Source organism: Bombina bombina, chromosome 3, assembly GCF_027579735.1.
Source record: "Bombina bombina isolate aBomBom1 chromosome 3, aBomBom1.pri, whole genome shotgun sequence".
NCBI classification, from domain to species: domain Eukaryota; kingdom Metazoa; phylum Chordata; class Amphibia; order Anura; family Bombinatoridae; genus Bombina; species Bombina bombina.
In genome coordinates this window covers 236591951-236616920 of record NC_069501.1, presented here as the reverse complement: position 1 = coordinate 236616920, position 24970 = coordinate 236591951, and the positions used below count along the sequence as shown (strand labels likewise).

Below are 24970 nucleotides of genomic sequence, written 5' to 3'. Positions count from 1 at the left end.
CTTTGCTGGGCTCTTTGCCATTTCCTGTTGGGGAAGAGAATATCCCACAAGTAAGGATGACGCCGTGGACCGGACACACCGTTGGAGAAAGTAATTTATCTGGTAAGCATAAATTCTGTTGTTTGTGGAGTTAAAAATCAACTTCTTCAAAAGGTTTTGTACATTTCATATTATAACTTATTTTTGATTTGTTGTAATAAACACATTTATATGTCAATTATTCTTTTTTGAAAACCTTTCAGTTCTTTAATCATTTGCTATTGTACTGTAATGCTCAACTTGGCCAGTAGTCTTCTTATCCCGGCATCAAGCTGGAATGATAGGGAATATCCCAGAGCAGAGAAAGTTTGCAAAATGAGTTAAGCGGTACTCACAGCAGGCAGGGTAGTCTTCGGCGGCAACAGGTAGGGAATTAACGGTTAGGCAGTTCAAGGGTAAACTACTTGAAAGACTGGAGACAAACAGGATAGCCTTTGACGGCAACAGGTAAAAAAAACTAGCGGTAAGGCAGTTCAAGAGTAAACCACTAGAATGGTCAGGCAGGCAGAGTTCAACCACAGTAAGGCAGTCCAAAGGTTCAAGGGATAAACAGGCAGAGTAGTTAGACAGGCAATGTTCAGCAACTGTATGGCAATCCAGTATTTATGGGTTAAGCAAGCAGAGTAGTCAGACAGGCAGAGTTTATTAACAGTGAGGCAAGCCAGTACTTTTGGGGTTAGGCAAACAGAGTAGTCAAAACAGGCAGCGTTCATCAACGGTAAAGCAATTCAGGGGTCAAGGCAAGCAGCGTAATCAAACAGACAGAGTTCATCAACAGTTAAGCAGTCCAGCAATTCAGGAGTTCAGCAACAGTGAATCAATACAGCAATTCAGCATACAGATATACAGCACCCAGGAGCACAAGAAGTAACACCTATATTTGGGCACAGGTGAGAGAGACTAAGGCCTTTACATAGGGAAGACAGGGCAGGTGGTAATAATGTAATCACTGTATTGCAGTTACACTGCCATATCCCTAGCAACAGAAGGAGTGACTGTGCCCATGGCAACAGCCACAGCAGAGCAGAGGAGCAGCGTGGCATGTACAGATCAAATATGGGATATGAACACATATATTTGTGCTTATAACGATCTGATATATCATTTTGATGGAACAGTGAACCGTTAACATTTTAACTGAATATGAAAATAATTTACATTTGTACAATAGCAGTCTATGGCACCAAGGACATTTTTTTTTAACTAACAATTTGTGGTACCCTGCGCAGGGAGACAAAATACCAATAAGCCAGTGGGTAATGGAGAATCCCCTATCTCCACAAAAGTGTACAGAAACAAAAAAAAATCATCCTCGCAAAAAGACAGGAAATGTATAAACCACTGCGCTGCAACAAATACAGCTTAAATAGGTAATTGGATATAATTTATGGCCTGTGTCAAAAAGTTGCAATAACTATAATTTATTAAAACAATTGGCCCCAAAGAGAAAATAGACTAAGGAGTAAAAAGATGATAATTTATTACAAATAATAGCAACAAAAACACATATATAAAATACACTGATGAGCCGTAATTAATACCTAAAACAAACGTGTAATATCTAACAGTTTAAAACAAAACTTTCGGAATACATTCACATAAAAACAATAGATCAGGATGAAGGAGTCCGGTGTTAGAATATTAGGATATCCACATCGACAGCCAATTTCTTTAGATGTCAGAGGAAGCTGGAACGAGAATGATTCCAAATCAAAAAGACAAGCAGAGAGACAAAATTAAGGTGTTCCATTTTACTTACACCGTATTGGTTCTCTGCGATGGTAACGGATTCCCTCTGTGAGCTGTAGCGTAACCGGGTATGCCTCTTTGGTTCAAAGTGCTGGTATCTGGTGAGCCACTTCGCTCCAGTAATCCAGTGAAGTCAAACAACGGAAGTCGGTCAGGAACAGCTGAACAACAACTAGTGGGCAGAGCAACGTGTTTCAGCCCGTTCAGGGCCTTTGTTAAGCTCTGGCTAGAAGAGATGCAGGGGCTTTTAAACCAACAGACTCTGATATGATTGGTTAAATACCACAAATAGGAGTGCCTTACAGGTAAAGGAACAGTTTAGTAATTTTGATTACGCTGATTCATACTTTAACACATTCTGGTTGGTGATTTGGTTACACTGAAACATTGTAACTGCAAATACCAAGTACAGTGTTACACATACATAAAAGCATTTCAGTTATTTGATTGCGCTGATCAATAATTTATAACTTTATTACCAATATAAATAGCAATGTTAATAATATAGTAAAAAACTAAATTACAAAATTCATTTAGAATATATTAGGGAAGGCACTTTTGTTAAAACGGTAGTGGAAAAGATTACACTGCTTAAGCCAATCCATAACGTATTCTACCTTAATTACTGTTAACAGAATAGCACGCAAATAAATTAAGACAGTCTAAGAATAAAATAATTTTTTTTTTTGAGGCCAAGAGTTTTTTCTTTTTGCAATGATCAAGACACATGTCACATAACATAACCAATATTCTTTATTACCCCCTACCCAAAACTAAGAAGAGTATACGCATAACAAAAAATACTCATACACCATATATCTGCAAAACAAAAAGCATATAAAGAATACACCCAATCATACTCAATTTGATACTTAATCCAGAATAGCAACACATCAATAATTAGATCGATTAACCAACAGAATAACCATACAGTAGTTCTGCATAAAAGACAAAGAACAACCTAAATTCATCAATAAAAAAAATAAATAATAAAAAGTCAAAGGAAGCAACCTATATCAAATTCTATATTCGGGGAAGAGAATTTGTTAGAGGATTTTGTTGTTGCCATGAATAATAATCAAGTGAATCTTAAGTTCACATGTGAAAGAAGTAGGCAAAGTATTAATTTTTTAGATCTAGAATTGTTTCCTGAGAACAATAACATCTTGTCCAGAACGCAGTTTAAGAGTGTGGATGCTAACAGCTATATTCACCATACCAGCTGCCACCATCCAAGGTGGATTGATAATATCTCTAAGGGACAGTTTTTGCGTATAAAGAAAAACTGTTCAAATTTGACCGATTTTGACATTCAATCTGAGAAACTTAAACAAAAATGTATTGATAGAGGCTACGATGCTAGTAAGATTGAAAAAGTATGTGGAGAAATAAGGGAAGTAAGTAGGGCTGACCTAGTTCAAAACACTACTAGATCTGATAATAAAAAACAAGTAGGAAAAAATGATAACAATTTTATTCCATTCATTACTGGCTATAGTAATAACAAGTTTCTAGTAGAGAAGATTAAACAAACATTGGGATATCTTAAGAAATGAAGAACATCTAGGATCCATACAACCATCGAAACCTCAAATTATTTACAAGAGGGCACGTAATTTAAAAACAATTTTAGCACCTACTGAAAATAGACACAAAGGCAAAAATATAAGCTCACTGAATGATCTAACAGGTAAAAAACTAAATGGTTTTTTTTCCCTGTTTAACATGTAAGTCATGTAAACACTCCAAGAAACAAAAGGAGTTTAAATCCAATATTACAGGAAAGTCTTTTAAAATCAGGGATACTATAAGGCATCAGAAGAAAAAAGGTGGAGTCCCAGGTTGATATAATAAAAGCAGTTCTTTATTTGATTCATTAAAAGAAGAAAATTCTTGTGAGACGCAGCTCACACGGTCACAACATCAGCAAGGGAGATTGTGTAGAAATGAGCGTAGCACCAGTGGCTTACATGTTTCGGCTAAACGCCGTAATCATAGCCTAAGGTGCTATGTCTCTAAGATCAATATGAAAAGGTAAAAAACAATCTGATTGGCTAAAACACTACAAGTTATAATTAAAAAGAACGCCCATTTTAACACACCTAGATTGCACAATAAAGTTAACCCTATGTTAGCCTAATGTATTGCAGCAAGAACCAATACAAAGGTATAGACTATAGTAGGAGAACAAAAAAAGTGAAAAGCAAAGGAGAAAGAGAGAAAGAAAAAGCAATATGTTACAATTTGCGCTTAGGTTATTAGACAATGTATAGATAAATGTATATTATAGATAAATATTAGTATAATACTACATTGCTGTTATTGAAGGCTTAGATATATAGCCACAATAACTAACTGCACTAAATAAGACAACAAAGCCAGCTTAGGATTGCAATATTAGTATAAAACAAGTGTCCACACGATAAACTGTGCCTAAAGTTAGCAATCGGTCTACCTAATACACATTTCAATAGAGAAATTTGAAGAAAATGAATAAGAGCTATGGAGGGAAATAAGGCAGAAAAAGTGGTTTGCAGGATAATAACACTATACTTAAGTGTGTATGATTTATATAACATGAAAATACCATGCCTAGACCGCACCTAAATTCCACCTATGCCTATAGCTACACTGTGTTTAGATAAAGGAAATATAAAACAAGTGATATTGGGCAGAAGCTGTGTAAGGAGTGTATCTGTGCACATAATGTATATAGGAGGTATATGGACAGTATAGTATATGAGAATATGAACATCATTGTGCATATAGATCAAAGTTGGATGACATGTAAGTGTATATATAATTACTCCCAAAAATTAATGAAATCAAATTTGGAGTTTAAACCTTGGGGAAGTCTGGTTTTTAGTTGAAAAATCCAGTAGGTTTCACGTTTAGCTAGAACTTTCTCTATATCACCCCCCCCTAATAGGGACCTTGGCTTTTTCGATGGCTGTCCATCTAAAGGAATCAAGGCTGCAGTTGTGTTTGGTAGCAAAATGTTGAACTAGGGGGGTTGTAGCCGTGCCCCTTGTTAGGGAGGAGATATGTTCTCTTATTCTAGAGTTGACATCCCTGGACGTGAGACCAACATATTGAATGTCACAAAGAATGCAAGTGACAAGGTATATGACATTAGTGCTGGTACAGTTTAGACAAGATTTAATAGAATAAGCAGTCCCTGTTACTGAAGATCTAAATTCAGTCGTGGTTTGTACATAATCACATGGCCTACACTTTTTATGTCCACATTTATACATGCCCTGATGTCTCAGCCATGAGCTAGTATGTTGTGTGGTCGGTCTAAGTTGTGTAGGTGAAAGAATAGAGGCTAAAGTGGCACATTTCTTGTAAGAGCATCTAATCCCATTTCTTACTACATCTGTAAGCTTGTCATCTGCCACTAGAAGGGGAAAATGTTTTTTAATTATATTGCAAACTTCAGGATATTGAGCACTATATTCAGTAACAAAGTAAACACCTTGAAAGTTACTATTAGTATTCCCGCATCTATCGAGTAACATTGATTGTCTAGGGATAAGGTCAACCTGTTGTCTTGCCTGTTTGATGTGTCTTTTAGAGTATTGTCTAGATCTAAGTCTATTTTCTAGTTGACTAGCCTCATGTTTAAAATCCTCCTCTCTGCTACAGTTCCTTTTTATCCTCATAAACTGGCCTTTTGCCACAGCATAAGCAGTATTGGTAGGATGACAAGAGGTGGCATGTAAAAGTGTGTTGCCTGATATTGGCTTACGGAAAACTTTTGTAGAGATTGTGCCATCGCAATTGCCAATTAGAGGTAAGTCAAGGTAGTCAATATTGACTGGATCAGAGATAAAGGTGAAGCTCAAGTTCAGCTTATTATGATTCAGCCAAGAAACAAATTTGGGCACCTCATCTTAGGGGCCAGACCAGATACATAACAGGTCATCTATATATCTCTTATAGAAATATATAAATGACCTGTAGGGATTATTATCTCCATAAATGCAGTTAATTTCCCAATAACCTAGGTACAGATTAGCATATGAGGGGGCAAATTTCGCCCCCATTGCTGTACCTCTTTTCTGTAGATAAAAATCAGTCTCGAAACAAAAGAAATTGTGTGTGAGTAAGAATTCCAGCACACGAATGATAAAACTTTGGAAGTTCTCGGTATAGTCTGTGTAATTGACTAAAATTACACAGACTATACCGAGAACTTCAAAAGAGACATAGCACCTTAGGCTATGATTACGGCGTTTAGCCGAAACATGTAAGCCACTGGTGCTACGCTCATTTCTACACAATCTCCCTGGCTGATGTTGTGACCGTGTGAGCTGCGTCTCACAAGAATTTTCTTCTTTTAATGAATCAAATAAAGAACTGCTTTTATTATATCAACCTGGGACTCCACCTTTTTTCTTCTGATGCCTTTTGACCAGCATATGAGTCCAGGTTGTCTACTCCTCTCTAACTGCCGGACCGGGTGAACACGCTTACCTTCTACACACCCCCTTACCTACGTCACGCGGTGACGTCTACAGAGCTGCAGACCGGGTTTTGCACAGAGGCGGAAGTTAGAGAAGTCGGCAGACACGCTGCCATCGGATATCGCTCCGTTCATATAAAGGACTTTCTCTCTTCAGTGCTTAAGGTACACCTCTTCTTTTTTGGCTCATATCAAGTACTGTTTGGGGGTGTGTTTGTCGACTAAGTCCCGGTGCCAGGTTTTGGCTCTTTTCATTCATACACGGACTAAATTGTTTACTATTTCTCCCTTGCTTATACTATAAGGTGTTCAGATAGATTTGTAATTTATCTGATACAGTGCCGCTGTGACAAACAGTACATAGGAGAATCCGAAAGACCCTTACGTGATCGCATATGCGAACATATATGGTCAATTGAAAAGCATCATTTGGATAGGAATAAAGATCTACCTGTTCGGAGGCGGAGCCTGACCACGCAGGAAGATGGTCGCACACTAGAAGGGCTCCTGCTTCTTACACTGGCAAAAAGTAAGTAAATAGCACCTATCACATAGTTTATAAGCAGTTTTGTATCTATTAAGGAATAACATATACCTATAGAAGATTAAGCAGTTGGCAGAAAGAGTTCGTCTGCAGATTTCAGTGTTTACAGGCAGTAGCCTGGATCTGCATGAAAGATAAGCCACGTGGACCTTACAACAGCTTTCATTGTTAACAACTAACCGGAGGCTGCTTGAATTACACTGGCCCCTAATCGCAGCAAGGTGGAAGCTGATCCGGCAAACTGACAGATCGCCTGAGGTGACTTCCAGGCAAGCACTGGTACACGCTTGACACTTGGGCCCACATATTGCCGAGAGACTGAGGCCTATATAGCACCCGAGAACGGCACTGGATGCACAACTGACTCGCCGGTCACTACTACAAGCGGGGAGAGAAACCCCGACTCACACAAGCATCGCGATCACGCAGCGGTTGCGGTACATATAAAGTACCTTCACACTTACCTCTGAGGGGCTTTTGGTGCAGATTGGCAGCGGCCTTAGAGGCTCCGGAACCCCTTCATCAAGGCTGAGCGCAGAGGCAAAGGTTCTTCAGGCCGCATAGACGCGGTAACACCAGAGTCAGGCAGGGCTGATGCACACTCCTCTAGAGTGAACCGGACCTAGCTGCCGAGGGCCCTGCACAAGGTGAGAAGTTTAAAGCTGTGTGGACATCGCATAGCTGTTACCCTGTTGCACTCTGTCAGGGTATGAACAGGCAGAGTGAAAAGCTTAGAAAAATAAATTAAGAAAAACGCTGGGTTTGGTGGCAACTTGGAATCTAAATAATTGTGGGACTATATGGTCTGTTAAAACACTTAAAATCATATAGAAACACAGAATCCTCAATAAAATTGCAAACAGCACACTGAGATTGAGACAGAGCAGCAAAGTCTACCCCACTGTATCAAACTACACAACCAGCCTTTTTACCAACATTAGAAACCTAACACAGTACAACACCCAAGATGGCAGGTCAGAATATAACTAAACCCACAACCATATTCTAGAGGCAGAATTGGAGCTGAAAACAAATCTAACAGTGTGCATCTGAGCTCACAATTGTTATTACTGCTTCAGGTTATGCCTAATAAAAGATTAAACAGGGCTGATAAGATAGGTACCTCCAAACCTATGAGCCATTACCTTAAGCCAGTAGACTCTGAAAAGATTACACCAGTTATAGACATGGCGAATTCTCAAGAGACTGGAATACCATCTATCTCAAATGCTGACACTTCCCAGTCACAGTTTCTTACTAAAGAGGATATTTCACATCTATCTTCTAAATCGGATATACAAGGTGTAATGACAGAGATGAGGAGCTTATTTGGCGACTTGAGAGAGGACTTTTCGGCATTAGAGACAAGAGTACTAGCTATTGAAAAGTCAGCCAAGGATAATGCTTCTTCCCTACATCAACAGTCAACGAACATCCTCCACCATTCTGATAATTTGCAATACCTTAATGACAAATTAGAAGACATTGACAACAGAGGCCGCAGGAATAACCTGCGATTTCGAGGAGTCTCTGAGACCATTGCCCCTCAAAATATTGAGGGATACCTCCAAGCATTATTTAGAATTATAAAGGACTCTCCATCGTCACCTGAGATCCCAATTGAAAGGGCGCATCGGGCACTCAGGCCCAAACCACCAAACAAAGCCCCCCCAAGAGACATTATTGTCAGATTTCTTAGCTTTAAAGATAAAGAAGAAATTCTTCAGGGAGCACGGCGAAAACACCCTATAACACATGTTGGGGAGGAAATCCAAGTCTTCACAGACTTATCGCCTATGACCCTGCAAAAACGCAGAGACTTAAGTCACATCACATCTGTCCTCAGAAGCAACAAAGTCCTGTACAGATGGGGCTTCCCAGTCTCCATTATAGCTTCTAATAATAACAAAACTGTTATATTCAGACCAGGGATGGACCATCTGATCTTTTTTGAAAATCTATCATTGCAAGGCCCGGTTGAGGGTGATACAGCAACGGGAACAAGGCCGGTTGTTAGCCGTCCTTCCAGAAGTCAGGAGGCAGAGGATCTGGTTGGATAGACCCTGACATGGTCTTTCTACTCACTTATGCTACATTCCTCATGGACTAAATAGACATTTAAGTACCCCATATATACAGCATATAAGCGGCGATTCTACACTTTACCGTTGCTTGTGGACACTAAATGAACTGGATACAGAATATTCTTTAATGTAAGATGACTTATTTAGGCACTCCACCTTTATGGGTCTTTGATTGGGTATTTACTATTTGTATCTGACGGTCTAACTATGATTTTTGAAACACAACAGGTAAGAGAAACGTTTTATAGGGCTTAGAAGCTCTGCAAGTTGTGCACATCCCACTCCCGTCAGGTAAAAAACTGTATTTGAAATGTTAGAAGATTTGAGTTAGTAATGTTCTGAGATATGCAAACATGTCTTCATTGTTTTTTCACCTGTTCATCTGTTTAAATACTCAGGTAGTTCACACAAATAAGTTTTGTGAATAATGCCCTTAGGGCCTTTATGCAACTATTTCTCACTCAGAGAAAAGAGTCAGGGGGTAATCAAGACACATATTGAGGCTTTATATGATACTAATGTCTAATCATCTATAGAATTGAATATAAGCCCTCAACACTCTAATTTAATTCCCGCCAGACAATATTGAAGAATGTTTATATTGTTATATTGCTAAATATACTGATGGTTCCGCATATAGATAGTAACAAATTATTATAGTGCTACAAGTATACTTAGGATTATTCCTATTTCCTAATCATAACTTACGCCAGTAGAGGGGCTTTTCCCCTATCTTAGTAATTGTTTCCTTTTGTCCTAGAAGTTGCAAGAAGTACTGTACCCTGCTTTAAATAGGTGTTTCAAGGTGAATTGTTGACCCTGGACGACACTTAGACTATTTCTTTTTAGAAATCAACATTTTATAAAGCAACTTATTTCTTTTTACTTCCCTTTAACCCTATCCCACAAATATAATCTTTCTAGCCCTCACTTTCTTCTCTGTTATCTTTTTTTTTTTTTCCATGCAACCCAAGACCAGTAGGTTTGGGGATCATTCCCTAAAGCTTACCACCATCAATGCTAAAGGCCTTAATGACCCAGGCAAACGTTCTATTGCATTTAAAGAATTAGGCAAAATACAGAGTCAGATAATTCTTTTACAAGAAACTCATTTTAAGAAGGGTAGAGAACCTAGATGGCATAACACTCAGTTCCCCCAAGCGTATTTCGCCTCGGGGCAGAAAAAGAGAGGGGGGGTGGGAGTTGTGCTTCACAGATCTGTACCATTTGTCCCACAACACATTGAAAGAGATCCAGATGGCCGATATATTATCCTAGTTGGTACTCTTTATGGACACTACATCACAATGGCCTCGGTTTATGCCCCGAGTCAAGGTCAAGTGTCTTTTTTTCATCAGGTACGTGACCAGTTATTAACACACTCTAGGGGAACCACCATTTTGGCGGGCGACTTTAATATAGTAGCGGACCCAGTAATTGACACCTCAAGAGGGACGACTTGCACACCTTCATCCTCTATCACACAGGTTAATACCATCCTATCTAAATTAGAGATCCATGATGTGTGGCGCACACTTCACCCCACATCTAGGGATTATTCGTTCTATTCTGTCCCACACAACAGCTACTCTCGGATAGATCACATATACACAGACTCCTGTGGTCTATCTATCACTCACCAGTGCGATATAGGCCATATTTCTTGGTCAGACCACGCTCCGGTATCATGCCTGATACTCTGGCCAGATATCCCCATTCAGGAGAGTACATGGAGAATGGACGAAACTATTCTTAACAACCCCCTAATTTTGGCAGATATACAGAAACTGATTGGGGAATACTTTGAGGTTAATACCTTCCCCACCTCTACCAAAGCTATCATCTGGGAGGCTCATAAAACTGTGATTAGAGGGGCTTTAATTAAACACAAGGCGTTTCTTAATAGACAATACAAGACCAAATATATAGACCTCCAATCTACACTGAGCTCATTAGAAATTAAACATAAGGAAAATCCCTCATGTGTGGACACTACAAATCGACTAAAAAAAGCGAGATTAGAATTCCAGCAACATCTAAATGAGTCTTATCAAAAGAAAGCCCTATATCTAAAACAAACTTACTATGAGGGAGGTAATAAACCAGGCAAACTCTTAGCGAGAACTCTCAAAAAGAGACAACTCCGCTCGTATATACATACCATAAAATCCGGGGATGGCCATATGCTCCGCAGTAGTTCTCAAATAGCCAAAGAGTTTCATAAATATTATCATTCCCTATATAATATACAGGAGAATACATCGACAGCCACGCGAGAATCAATAATAACACAACAGAAACTTTTGATAGACTCTTATCTGGGGGACATGGATCACCCCTCTCTGTCTGCGGAGGACTCTAAGGTGATGGACGCTCCGATCTCCTTGGAAGAATTATATGAGGCTATTAAGAGCTGCCCAAGTGGTAAGAGTCCGGGCCCGGACGGCTTCTCGGCACCATATTACAAAAAGTTTAAAGAGGCTTTAGCTGGCCCCATGCTGGACTTGTTCAATGGCCTACTGGATGATCCTACTTTATCGAGGGTCCTACTGGAAACCCATTTAACGGTACTGCCCAAGCCAGGGAAAACCGGGGATTTACCAGGCCACTTTAGGCCCATATCGCTCATTAACTCAGACATGAAAATTCTGGCGAAAGTACTAGCGAACAGGCTCAATAAACATTTACCCAACCTGATTAGTAATGATCAGGATGGCTTTGTCCACGGCCGTGAGGCGAGGGATAATACTATTAGAGTAATCCAGCTAATTAATCACGCAAAAGTCACTGGATGTCCTTTAGTGCTCTTCTCCACCGACGCGGAGAAGGCCTTTGACAGGGTTGGCTGGCCTTTTCTGTGTCGGGTGCTGGAAAAATTGGGGATTGGAGAGACATATGTGAATTGGGTATTGGCGCTTTATTCCAACCCAAATGCCAAAATTAAAATTAATGGAACATTATCAGACTCATTCAATATAAATAACGGAACTAGGCAGGGATGCCCGCTGTCCCCATTGCTTTTCGCCCTGTCCATAGAAGTTCTGGCCCATAAGGTTAGGCTTAACCAAAAGATCAGGGGACTAGTCGTGGGGGATAGAGAACATAAACAAGCACTTTATGCAGATGATGTCCTTTACACTTCAACTAATGCCACAGAATCGATCCCGGAACTATTAAGAGAGCTAAAGGAATATGGGAAAGTTTCTAACTTTTCTCTTAATTTGGACAAGTCTGAACTCTTAAACGTCAATACTAGTCCAGGGATAATACAACATCTCCAACAAAATTATCGGATCCCTTTGGCTACTAATAAACTTAAGTACCTAGGCATTCATTTAACACCTAACCCCTCAGACTTATTTAGTTATAACTATATCCCTTTAAAGAATGACATCATGGCTGACCTCTCATCGTGGAGGAACAGACCGATATCTTGGTGGGGAAGAGTGAGTGTCATTAAAATGAATATTCTACCAAGGATATTGTATCTCCTTCAAACTCTGCCCATTGCCCTCCCTAGGGGATATATCTCTCAAATACAACACCTAATTGAACAATTTGTATGGGCCCAGGATATCTAGGCGCTCTATGTATATTCCAAGGGATAGGGGGGTCTAGGCCTCCCGGATATTTACTCATATAAACGGGCAATAGGCTTACAAAGAATAACGGAATGGGCTCAGAACTCTGATAATAAAGCTTGGATTGCCTTAGATAGACAAATCTTTAAAATTAATAACATGGGTGTTCTGGCGTGGCTTCCAACATCACAGCGTCCTACCAAGGTCTCTAGATATCACCTAGTAGAAGAAGCATTAAACATCTGGGATGCTTTAGTAGCTACCTCCACACACATCTCCTCTAGGAACTCTCCTTTGACACCTATTTTAGAAAACCCAGAGATCCCTTATAACAACAAAAATATCTACAAACTAGCTCCATACAAAATTAAGGAAGGCTCAGTTGTTGGGGTGGTGGAAAATGGGAAGGTGGTTTCACAAGCAGTCTTAGAAAACTCCAAACCCCAGATTTTTACCTCCTGGATACACTATCACCAACTAATGCACTTTCTTACAAAACACAAATGTAAGCAGGACTTAGGTAGAGCTCTCACGACTTTTGAAAAGATCTGTATCTCAGACACTGACATAAGGCATACGATCTCTATCTTATACAAATTGATTGTTCTACAGGGAGATGATTCTTTACCAGTATATACAAAAAGATGGGCTGAGGAGTTGGGAATAAACCCGAATTTAGAGACATGGCTTAGAGCTTTTAGATTAATTAAGAAATCTTCTGTCTCCCCCACTATACAGGAAATGCACATTAAATATATGAGTAGATGGTATCTCACCCCACAAAGGCTAAACAAAATATTTCCATCCTTAAGCCCGAAGTGTTGGAGAGGTTGTGGAGAATACGGAACTTTGTTGCACATATGGTGGGACTGTCCATGTATGTCTTCTTACTGGACAGGAGTTTTGAAACAGATGAAAGACACTTTAAAAATTGATATTCCAAATTCTCCAAAGATTTTATTATTTCTAGATTTACCCAAAACACAAAGCGCAGCACATTTGGCACTTTTATTAATAATGATCACTTGTGCAAAAAGGGTAATACCAAGGAAGTGGAAATCTCATAACCCCCCCACCCTCGAAGAATGGCATTCACAAATGACAGATACTCTGTTATTGGAGAGATACCACTATTTGAAAACTCATAACTTGGCTATGCATGAACTGATACTGGCACTGTGGCATGGCACAATATAATATAAAACCTTTTTTTTTTTTTTTTCTTCTTCTTCTCCCCTTCTTATCCCCTTTCCTTCACCCTTTCTGTCCCAAATGTCTTTCCCACTCTTCATAATATATTCTACCAGCTTTAGACTAAGAAACAATGGAACTAATTTGAAATGAAAATGGTTACATACAAGAATGTTCCCTTCTGGGGGAGTTCCTCTAGGAGAGACAAATCATAAGATGAAGTATGTATAACGCTCTTTAAGCCTTGTAATACATTTGTTTATGATTTAATAGTTCATGTACAATCAAGAATGTTGAAAAAGAATTGCATGTATACTTATTGTACTTTATTACAGCTTTGTTAATATTGTATTGGATTACTTCAATAAAGCTCTTTGAAAAAAAAAAAAAAGATCTACCTGTTCCTAGACACTTTACTGCCTGTAATAATGGCAATTTAGCACACTTCTCCTTTGTGGGTATAGAAAAGGTTAAAAATAATTGGAGAGGTGGCAATACACAGTCTGAACTCCTAAAAAAAGAAACAAAATGGATTTTCGAGTTAAAATCTTTACAACCTAATGGTTTGGATATAGATTTTGATATAGGTTGCTTCCTTAGAGAGTGAAAGTACTTTGACTTTTTTTTATTTATTTTTTTATTATTGATGAGTTTAGGTTGTTCTTGGTCTTTTATGCAGAACTACCGTATGGTTATTCTGTTGGTTAATCGATCTAATTATTGATGTGTTGCTATTCTGGATTAAGTATCAAATTGAGTATGATTGGGTGTATTCTTTATATTCTTTTTGTTTTGCAGATATATGGTGTATGAGTATTTTTTGTTATGCGTATACTCTTCTTAGTTTTGGGTAGGGGGTAATAAAGAATATTGGTTATGTTATGTGACATGTGTCTTGATCATTGCAAAAAGAAAAAACTCTTGGCCTCAAAGAAAATACTTATTTTATTCTTAGACTGTCTTTTCATTTATTTGCGTGCTATTCTGTTAACAGTATTTAAGGTAGAATACGTTATGGATTGGCTTAAGCGGTGTAATCTTTTTCCACTACCGTTTTAACAAAAGTGCCTTCCCTAATATATTGTAAATGAATTTTGTAATTTAGTTTTTTTACTATATTATTAATATTATTAACATTGCTGTTTATATTGGTTATAATGTTAAAAATTATTGATCAGCGCAATCAAATAACTGAAATGCTTTTATGTATGTGTAACACTGTACTTGGTATTTGCAGTTACAATATTTCAGTGTAATCAAATCACCAGCCAGAATGTGTTAAAGCATGAATCAGCGTAATCAAAATTACTAAACTGTTCCTTTACCTGTAAGGCACTCCTATTTGTGGTATTTAACCAATCATATCAGAGTCTGTTGGTTTAAAAGCCCCTGCATCTCTTCTATCCAGACCTTGACAAAGGCCCTGAATGGGCTGAAACACGTTGCTCTGCCCACTAGTCGTTGTTCAGCTGTTCCTGACTGGCTTCTGTTTGACTTCACTGGATTTCTGGAGCGAAGTAGCTCACCTGATACCGGCACTTTGAACCAAAGAGGCATACCCGGTTACGCTACAGCTCACAGAGGGAATCCGTTACCATCGCAGAGAACCAATACGGTGTAAGTAAAATTGAACACCTTAATTTTGGCTCTCTGCTTGTCTTTTTGATTTGGAATCATTCTCGTTCCAGCTTCCTCTAACATCTAAAGAAATTGGCTGTCTGTGGATATCCTAATATTCTAACACCGGACTCCTTCATCCTGATCTACTGTTTTTATGTGAATGTATTCTGAAAGTTTTGTTTTGCTTTAAACTGGTAGATATTACACGTTTGTTTTAGGTATTAACCAAGGACATTTTGCAATCCTCTCTATAGGTAGAATCCCCTCTTGACTCTACGCCAAGCCTCAGTAGGTAATGTAAAAAAAAAAAGTGCGGAGGACGGGAAGGAAACATGGCAGCACCTTAGTGAAGGCGGACTGTGATATTCCGCTGATGACCTCTCATCTTCTGCAAACTGTCAGTGGCCAAAAAATGTATGCACCTTCACATGCAAGCCAACCCGGGTACTGCATTATTAGCCAATGATAGTGGCTTCAAGTCGTGGGGCATGCAGAAATAGTGTTATCTTGCCGCTGTCAGCGAGATCATGGCAGAAAGAGCCCAGAACATCAGTGCCCTTAAGGGATAAATGACTAGCGCCAAATCCTGGGGTTATAATTATTTTTTAATATCAATTTCTGATAGATAAACATTGGCATTGTTATGTGTATTGCGTTTGCATTGTTAATATATTTCAAATATGTTTATTTCTTATTTCAATATTAAACTGATGATGATGTTTTCTTCATTGTTAGTTACTTTTGGTGCTTTAATCATTTTCAAAAATAGCTGTCATTGTTAGCATGGGTAGTGCCATCTTGCTTTTTGGGTCCGTCCGAGCATCTATGGTTGTCCAATATCTTTATCATTTGTGTTTTATCGTTGGGTTTTGGGGCATTATTCATTTAACAAAATCCTTTGTGTGTTGCATTTTATGTCTCCATTTTGTTGTCAATAAATGTTTGTTAATTTGATGTCAGAAGGATTGTGATTGCCAAAGCCAATGTTGAGTTTGCATCATATCAGCGAGTTTCCTGCTATTTGTTTGAATCCAATCAAAAACTTTTCCCAATACAGAAATGGTGTTATCACTTGGATTGTGATCACTCACAATCTGAAAAATACAGATCGGTATTTTATATCATATATGTGTGACAAATGGCATCATGTATTTCTGATATTATTAACAAATACAGTAAAAGTAAAAATAGAATGCTAAATGTAATAGGTTCATTAACATACAAAATTAAACTAAAAAAAGTTGTATGTAGTTTTATTAATAGTGTTTCTGTTTTAAACACTGGTGCATAAACGCCACCTAGTGTAAACTTTTTGAAGAACTAGTCTTGTACTGTCAGTTGCTAATACAGCCTGTACTGATTAAGAGTCTATCTTGTATCCCCACAAGTTGATTACTTGATCGTCCTGTGAGACTATACTGTCTACAAGTTAATACCTGGCCCTTTCCAGACTTCAAAATTGCCAACTCTATTTCTGCCTCCAGATTGCTGACCTAGCCTGTTCTGAATTAAAGGGACAGTCAACCCAAAAATTACTATAACTTATTTAGATTAGTTAATTAACGATCTTTACAGTAAACTGTAGCCTAATTTTAATCTAAATAAACTTTGGCAGAAAATACACTTACTAGATCTCATCTGGCCGTTTTGAAATGGCCACCTGACCCCTCCTTCTCTGACGTCTCCCAAAAGCTCCCACTAGTACAGGATCCTTTCCTTTCGTCCCTGCGCACTCCTGTGTCTCCCTTCATTCAGTTCAGTGAGACACATGCTGTTACATGCACAGGGCATCACTGAGATCAGACCCACATCACATCGCCGCCTGCCCGGCACTCACTGCCTCTCATCTGGATCCTAATTGCTTTCTGTGAAGGGGGGGTGGGGGGTACAGTACACATCGATTGGATTTGCACAGATGTTTGGATATTGCACTTTCACCGAATATAGCCAAATGCTGCTGCTCGTGTTCCATATACATTATTAGTTTGCACAGACCCACATCACATTGCCGCCTGCCGGCACTCACTGCCTCTCATCTGGAAGAAGGTGTTTCAGTATCATGCTGTTGATCATTCCATCACTCTTTTTCTCTATCTAGTACTCTTTTTCTAATCAGTTTCCTATGCATTCCCTTTAACTTGTTTCACAAACTAATAATGTATATGGGACTCAAGCAGCAGCATTTGGCTATATTCGGTGAAAGTGCAATATCGAAACATCTGTGCAAATCCAACCGACGTGTACTGTACCCCCCACCCCCCATTCACAGAAAGCAATCGGGATCCAGATTAGAGGCAGTGAGTGCCGGCAGGCGGCGATTTGATGTGTGTCTGATCTCAGTGATGCCCCTGAGCAGAACTTCTACTGTGTGTTTAATCCCTTTTGAAGGATTAAATACATAGTAGAGCAGAGTCAATTTTTAACTATAATAACCCTTTAAGTATGCTCTTTTAAGTCCTTATACATCTCCAAATTTTATAGGGACTAGAATGTCATTTTAGAGAGGGAAAACATATATAACTGTCCTGTTTATTTGATATCATGTGAAGCTGATTCCCTAAATCACGAAAGAGCTCTCCATAGTATCAGTTAATCAGCTCCATAGTAACACGGAATATGAGAGTTTTGTCTCTTAAAAAGATTTGTAAGACTGAAAATGAAATAAGCATTTCTATTAGTCAATGAATAAATCTCAAGAACAATTCTTTGTAAACTTCAAAATACTCCTTTATTAAATTGTTACAAACAAGAATCAAGGATTGTAGTAAGTGATATGACCTCATTAGTGGAGAAACTCTTATGCGTTTGATCTATAATGATTGTAGTTGCAGGATTAGGGTGACCATATTGCTGCTTTAAAAAGGGACACATATGAAAAATACATATGTCAGGGCTATTTTCAGGGCTGTTTAAAGAAACATTTTGTATAAGAACCCTGTCATATGTATTTTTCATGTGTGTCCCTTTTTAAAGCGGCAATATGGTCAGCCTATGCAGGATACAAATTTATTGCTAATTCCAAACAGAATATTTTAGCATTACTACTAACACATGAAAAATAAAATAAATATGTACAAAATAGACCAATAAAGACCATGGATATGATATCACGTGATCTTTATATATAATTCTCTAAATCAGATTGTTTGTTTGTGTGTACAACTATAATTCACCCATTTTAATATTTCTAGTGGAAATCTTGGTTTTGGTACCAGAGGCTGTTGCACTGTAATTTTTTTGTAGTCTTAAAGAAATTATCTGCAAAATCCCAGTACTACAACTAATTGTAACGGTTTGTTTTTTCTTCCTTTAGATTAGAGGCGCATTAAATGCAGTGAATACGCTATGTGCAGAGACCTCTGCGGCAGTCGTGACTCACAGCAGCGGTAACCATGGTCAGGCTCTGGCTTTGGCAGCACAGATGAGAGGTATTTTATAATAACTTCCAGTTTTGCTGATCTTCTTAAAGGGACATGAAACCCAAAACATTTTTCATGATTCAGATAGAGAATACTGTGATGCGTGAAAGATTCTGTAACTGAGATCAAGAGTTAGATGAACCACAACTGCAGATGAAGTTTAACCAAGATGAATTGTCTTACAATTCTAATATGTGAATTTAGTGAACTGTCCCTTTAAATATACCGAAGTGATATTTGTATAGCTGGTTGTATTTAATTTCAAAGGCAACATCATGTCAGTGGAATATATAAGGAGGATAAAGAGCTTTACTCTTAGATATTACAAGAAACCAGCAGTTTGCTATACTGCTCAAAATATGTTCCGTAAGTATTTCAACTGGTGTTGGAAATCAACGTAGCTTAATATAAGGAAACAGACAAACCGAATATACATTAATGTATAACAGAGATCTTAAATACGTTAGTGCACTAAAAGTAGTAGGTATTTACCTTATTGGCCGGTTTAGGTCTTATGCAGCTGTAGGCAAAGAGCTGAGTGTTGACAGCAGCTGAACGGAGCTCCGTGGAAAGAGAGCGGTGTCGTCACAGGGTTTCCGATGTCGATCAGCTGTTGGAAGAAACAAGCAGGAAGCTCTGTGCAGACGAGAAGGAGGCTGTGGTACTGTGGCTCAGCAGAGGTTAGAAAGGAGCCGGTTCTGAATAGCAGCTTGAGACTTAAACAGGTTACAAAGTATTTAGGAAGGTTTACCTAAGGAGGAACAGGATATTACCTTCGCTTGAACAATATCAAGCAAGGAATAACGGATGGGGCAGATACTTATAGGGAGGTTAGATTGAAATCCCTCCTCTTCTTAAAGGAATATGAACATGGTATGACAAATACAAATTTAAAAACATTTCAAATTTACTTCTATTATCAAATTTGCTTCATTCTCATGTTATTCTTTGTTGAAGAGATATCTAGATAGGAAGCGCGCACATGTCTGCAGCACCACATGACAGGAAATAGTGCTGCTATTTAGTGCTCTTGCTAATGTATAACATTGCTGCAAAACTACTGCGATATAGTGCTGCTGTCTTGTTCACACTCCTGAACTTAGCTTTCTGCTTTTCAGCAAAGGATAACAAGAAAATGAAGAAAATTTGATAATAGAAGTAAATTGGAAAGTTGTTTAAAATTGTTTGTTCTATCTGAATCATAAAAGAAGAATATTTTTGGGTTTTATGTCCTTTTAAGCAACTGCATTCTCAGCCAATTCAAAACTGGGTAATGTAATTTGTGCACACACGATAGAGAGCTACGGCACTAGCTATGAGAATAAGTTACGCTATTTGGCAATCCCAATACTCTATCAGGAAACCTTGGCAAGCAACAGATATTATTCCATAAATTTTGTAGAAAAAGCTGGAGACAATTACCTTCTATTCCTGGTAACCTGCACCGATGCGCTTCTCCGCTTATCTGATCCGTCTGCTATGCAGACCTCTTCCTGAATGTAGCGTCTGACGTCCTCAAAGGATCCTAATAGGGGGTGTGGATATCGACCTGTGTGTCTGAGAGCCCAGTGGTAAAGTCCGTTAGCAGCAAATGAAAATGAAAAAACCAAGGCGGCTCACTCAAAACACACTTTATTGTAAAAATATATATTAAACGTGGGCTATACAACAAAAACAGTTGCACGGATAAAATCACATCTAGTATGACAAAAAAGAGCAACACACATCCCGGCTAGATGTGATTTTATCCTTGCAACTGTTTTTGTTGTATAGCACACGTTTAATATATATTTTTACAATAAAGCGTGTTTCGAGTGAGCCACCCTGATTTTTTCATTTTCATTTAATGTAATTTGTGTGCACACTTACTCACATTTATGTAACAGTGGAAAATGTTCAGTTCTTCTGGGAAAGAGATTAAAGAGATATGAAACCCCAACTTTTCTCTCATGATTCATATAGATAATACAATTTTAAACAACTTTTCAATTTACGTCTATTATCTCATTTTCTTCGTTTTCATGGTATACTTTGTTGAAAAGTTTACCTAGGTAGGCTAAGGAGCCGCAATGCACTACTGGGAGTTAGCTGCTGATTGGTAGCTTCACACATATGCCTCTTGTCATTGTTTCACCAGATGTGTTCCGCTAACTCCCAGTAGTGCCTGGCTGCTCCTTCAACAAAGGATACCAATAGATTGAAGCAAATCAGATAATAGAAGTAAATTGTAAAGTTGTTTACATTTGTATGTTCTATCTGAATCGTGACAGAAAAAATGTGGGTTTCTTGTCCCTTTTTAGTAACACTTTCCATTAAAGAGAAGTTCATTATAGGGAGACCAGTTGCAAAGAAGTAGATATGTGAGCAGGTACCAAAGCTCAGTGTAATTTACGGCATGTTACCCCTAGGGATTCCTGCACATATTGTGGTTCCACACTCGGCTCCAGCATGTAAGAAAGCTGCAATCAATGGATATGGAGCCCATATTGTAGAATGTGACTCTACTGATGAGGTATTGAACAGTATTTACTTTGGCTTTAACAAAATAATGATATATAAGTAAATACATATTGGGAGTTTCAAGACTTTTTTTACGTTTGCAGAACTATTTATACATTTTTATCAAAATTGTTAAAAGGTATTTTCTTTTTTAAAACGGGGAGAGTCCACAGCTGCATTCATTACTTTTGGGAATTGCAGAACATGGCCACCAGGAGGAGACAAAGACACCCCAGCCAAAGGCTTAAATACCTCCCCCACTTCCCCCAGTCATTCTTTGCCTTTTGTCACAGGAGGTTGGCAGAGAAGTGTCAGAAGATTACGCAGTAGTCTTTTATGGAGGGTAGTACTCTTCGAGATGGGACTGGAGTTTTAAGTAGTCCTGTCAGTTTCTCAGTGAGAGCATGGATGAAAGTAAGAGTCCGGAGATGCAGGAAGAGTCTTTCTGCGAAACCATCCCGACTATAAACAGCTCCATAAGCAATCAGCGTTGACAAATTTCGATGCCTGCTTTCTTTGCTCAAGTCCATGTCAAAAGCAATGCTACTGTCTGTCAACCTTGAAGGACCATGTTAATGTTCCACGGCATAGATTCGAGTAAGATCTTTTCATTTTCATTGTGAGAATGTATGTAATGATAGAAGACAGGGTCTCAGTGGGACTCCTTTATCTTTATGGAATCAAGGGTTAATATCTCCTGAGGGAGGTTATTGAACAGTGGGGGACTTTAATCATGTTTGTTATGTGATTCTGTCTGTGTATGTGTAGAGATGTTGGAGCTTATGGCTATTACGGAACGAGCATGGTCACGTTTTCATTCTCCATTTCCATATTTCTGACCAAGTGTCAGTGGAGAGGGTCTGTTTCTATACTTGTCTGGGTCATAGGAGGTGGTGAATGCCCCAGCCATTGGGGGTGTAAGGTGCCAGTTATTTTTTGTCCTTAGTTTAATCAGTCAATTTATGGAGGATTCGGATCTCTTTCATGTAATTGGCAAGAGTCCATGAGCTAGTGATGTATGGGATATACAATCCTAACAAGAGGGGCAAAGTTTTTCCAAACCTCAAAATGCCTATAAATACACCCCTCACCACACCCACAATTCAGTTTTACAAACTTTGCCTCCCTATGGAGGTGGTGAAGTAAGTTTGTGCTTGATTTTCTTCTGTGATATGCGCTTCTCTGCATTTTGAAGCCTGATTCCTCTCAGAGTACAGTGCATGTCAGAGGGATGTGAAGGGAGTATCACCTATTGAATTCTATGGTTTTCCTCGTGGGAAATCTTTTTATAGGTTCTCTGTTATCGGTCGTAGAAATTCATCTCCTACCTCCCTTTTCAGATCGACGATATACTCTCATATTCCATTACCTCTACTGATAACTGTTTCAGTACTTGTTTGGCTATCTGCTATATGTGGATGGGTGTTTTTCGTTAAGTATGTTTTCTTTACTTAAGACACTCTCAGCTATGGTTTGGCACTTTATGTGTTAATGTAAAGTTCTAAATATATGTATTGTACTTATATTTGCCATGAGTCAAGTTTATGTATATTTCCTTTTGCAGACTTTCAGTTTCAAAAGTGGGAAAACATATTTAGGAAGTTATTTTTTCTTACCTGGGGTAGAGTCTTTTCTTCAAAATTGACTGTTTTTCCAAAGATAACTGTATCTGTTGTAAGTTAGCTGAGATTATATCTCCAGCTGTAGTATGTAACAGTTGTCATGATAAGCTTTTACATGCAGATAATGTATCTGTCAGTACTAGTACAATGCCTGTTGTTCCTTCAACATCTAATGTACATGATATCCCTGTGAATATAAAAGATTTTATTGCTGATGCGATTCAGAAGGCTTTGTCTGCTATTCCGCCTTCTAATAAACGTAAAAGGTCTTTTAAAACTTCTCATAAGGTTGATGAAATTTCAAATGACCGACAACATACTGAATTATCCTCCTCTGATGAGGATCTATCTGGTTCAGAAGATCCTGCCTCAGATATTGACACTGACAAATCTACTTATTTCTTTAAGATTGAGTATATTTGTTCCTTGTTAAGAGGTGTTGATTACTTTGGATATTGAGGAAACTAGTCCTCTTGATACTAAAACTAGTAAACGGTTAAATTCTGTTTATAAACCTCCTGTGGTTACTCCAGAGTTTTTTCCAGTTCCTAATGCTATTTCTTATATGATTGCAAAGGAATGGAATAGGCCTGGTATTTCTTTTATTCCTTCTTCTAGGTTTAAAAAGTTGTATCCTTTGCCAGAAGTTAGGTTGGAGTTTTGGGGAAAAATCCCCAAAGTTGATGGTGCTATTTCTACTCTTGCCACTTGACACTAACTTATCATCTATTAAATCTTTTGACACAATTAAAATGGAATATAAACTTCCCAACAGTGATTTCTTTGCATATTTGCAAGCGAGACATTATGTCTTTAAGCTTGTTGCTGAGCATGGATGGAATTGGACTTAGGGACTTTTTGGTCACTCAATTTCGTTATGGTACCAATTACTACTCTCTAAAAGAGGAAATCTGAACCTGGGACATTTGTCTCAACAATGGAATAGTCTTGATCCCCAATCTAATATTAATCAGGAGACAATCCAAAGATCAATTGAAATAGTAACTACTACTACATTATCCTCAACATGGAGAGAGTCGCATGTAAAACTGCTGTATCTGGCTTATTAAAGACCAGCAAAAGGTGCCAGATGGGGGAATTTGTCTTTTTCTGCTTGCCCAAAATGCTCCCGGCACACAGCTGATTTGAATCTCATGATCTGGGAATGTCCTAGAATCAGACAATTTTGGCATAAAGTAGAAAATTGGATGATTAAGGTCCTGAAGTTGTCTGTTACTGGCCTATCCCTATTTCGTATCATCTTCCTTTGGGAAGACTCTGAAAAACATATTCATAAGAAACTCATAAATACAATTATTCTCTCAGTTAGAAGTTAGATTTTTCGCTACTGGAAAAAAATCAATATCCCTAGTTTTGCAGAAATTAAAGATTATTTACAAAAGCAATGTATTATAGAACAACACGATACGGACATGAACAATGATCATGACATTTGTCTTTTTTCCCCAGAAGTGGTCTTTATATATAAAAAGTTTATTTTCTTGAGAAATAGATTATTTAATATTTCCATTTCAGAATTCAGAGCTGGTTTTGCTAGGAGCATGGTGATTCTGGAGGCTTAGTATGTTTCCTTCCCCCCACCCTCTCCCCCACCTTTTTTTTTCTCCTCTTCTCCCTTTGCTCCCACGTTTATACACTAAACTATACAAGGTCTTGAAACTGGGATAATATCTTTTATATGCCTACCTGGCAGGGAACCAGGTAACTTTGTTGCTTAGAAACAAGGGAAGACGAAAAAAAGGGTTTAGAGATTCGTCTACCTTATATGTTTTATCTTCCTTTAGTTTCTTGTAATCTGTTTTTTTTTTCTTCAATAAGAAAAATGGTTTAGTTATTGCTTTATTTAACATAGTAACACTTGAAATATATGTATGTTGATTGAAGTATTGTTGTTCTTGAGTTGTTAAATTAAATTGTGTTTTTTGACCTACATTTGAAATTTCAAGATGCTGAAAATATTGTCCATGTACAATGTTAACAAAATAATAAAACTTATAAAGTTGATGAAATTTAAAATAACCGACAATATACTGAATTATCCTCCTCTGATGAGGATCTATCTGATTCAGAAGATCCTACCTCAGATATTGACACTGACAAATCTACTTATCTCTTTAAGATGGAGTATATTTG

General features: G+C 38.2%; 1 protein-coding gene across 2 annotated transcripts in view; it reads left to right on the top strand.

Annotated features, from left to right (window-relative positions):
* Positions 1-24970, top strand: part of SRR (serine racemase) — a 151340-nt gene that overhangs the window by 66829 nt on the left and 59541 nt on the right. For both annotated transcript variants that reach the window (XM_053706213.1, XM_053706214.1), the window contains 2 exons: positions 18590-18704; positions 21104-21207. In XM_053706213.1, the coding sequence (XP_053562188.1) occupies positions 18590-18704; positions 21104-21207 (219 nt within the window). The remainder of the gene's footprint in view (positions 1-18589; positions 18705-21103; positions 21208-24970) is intronic.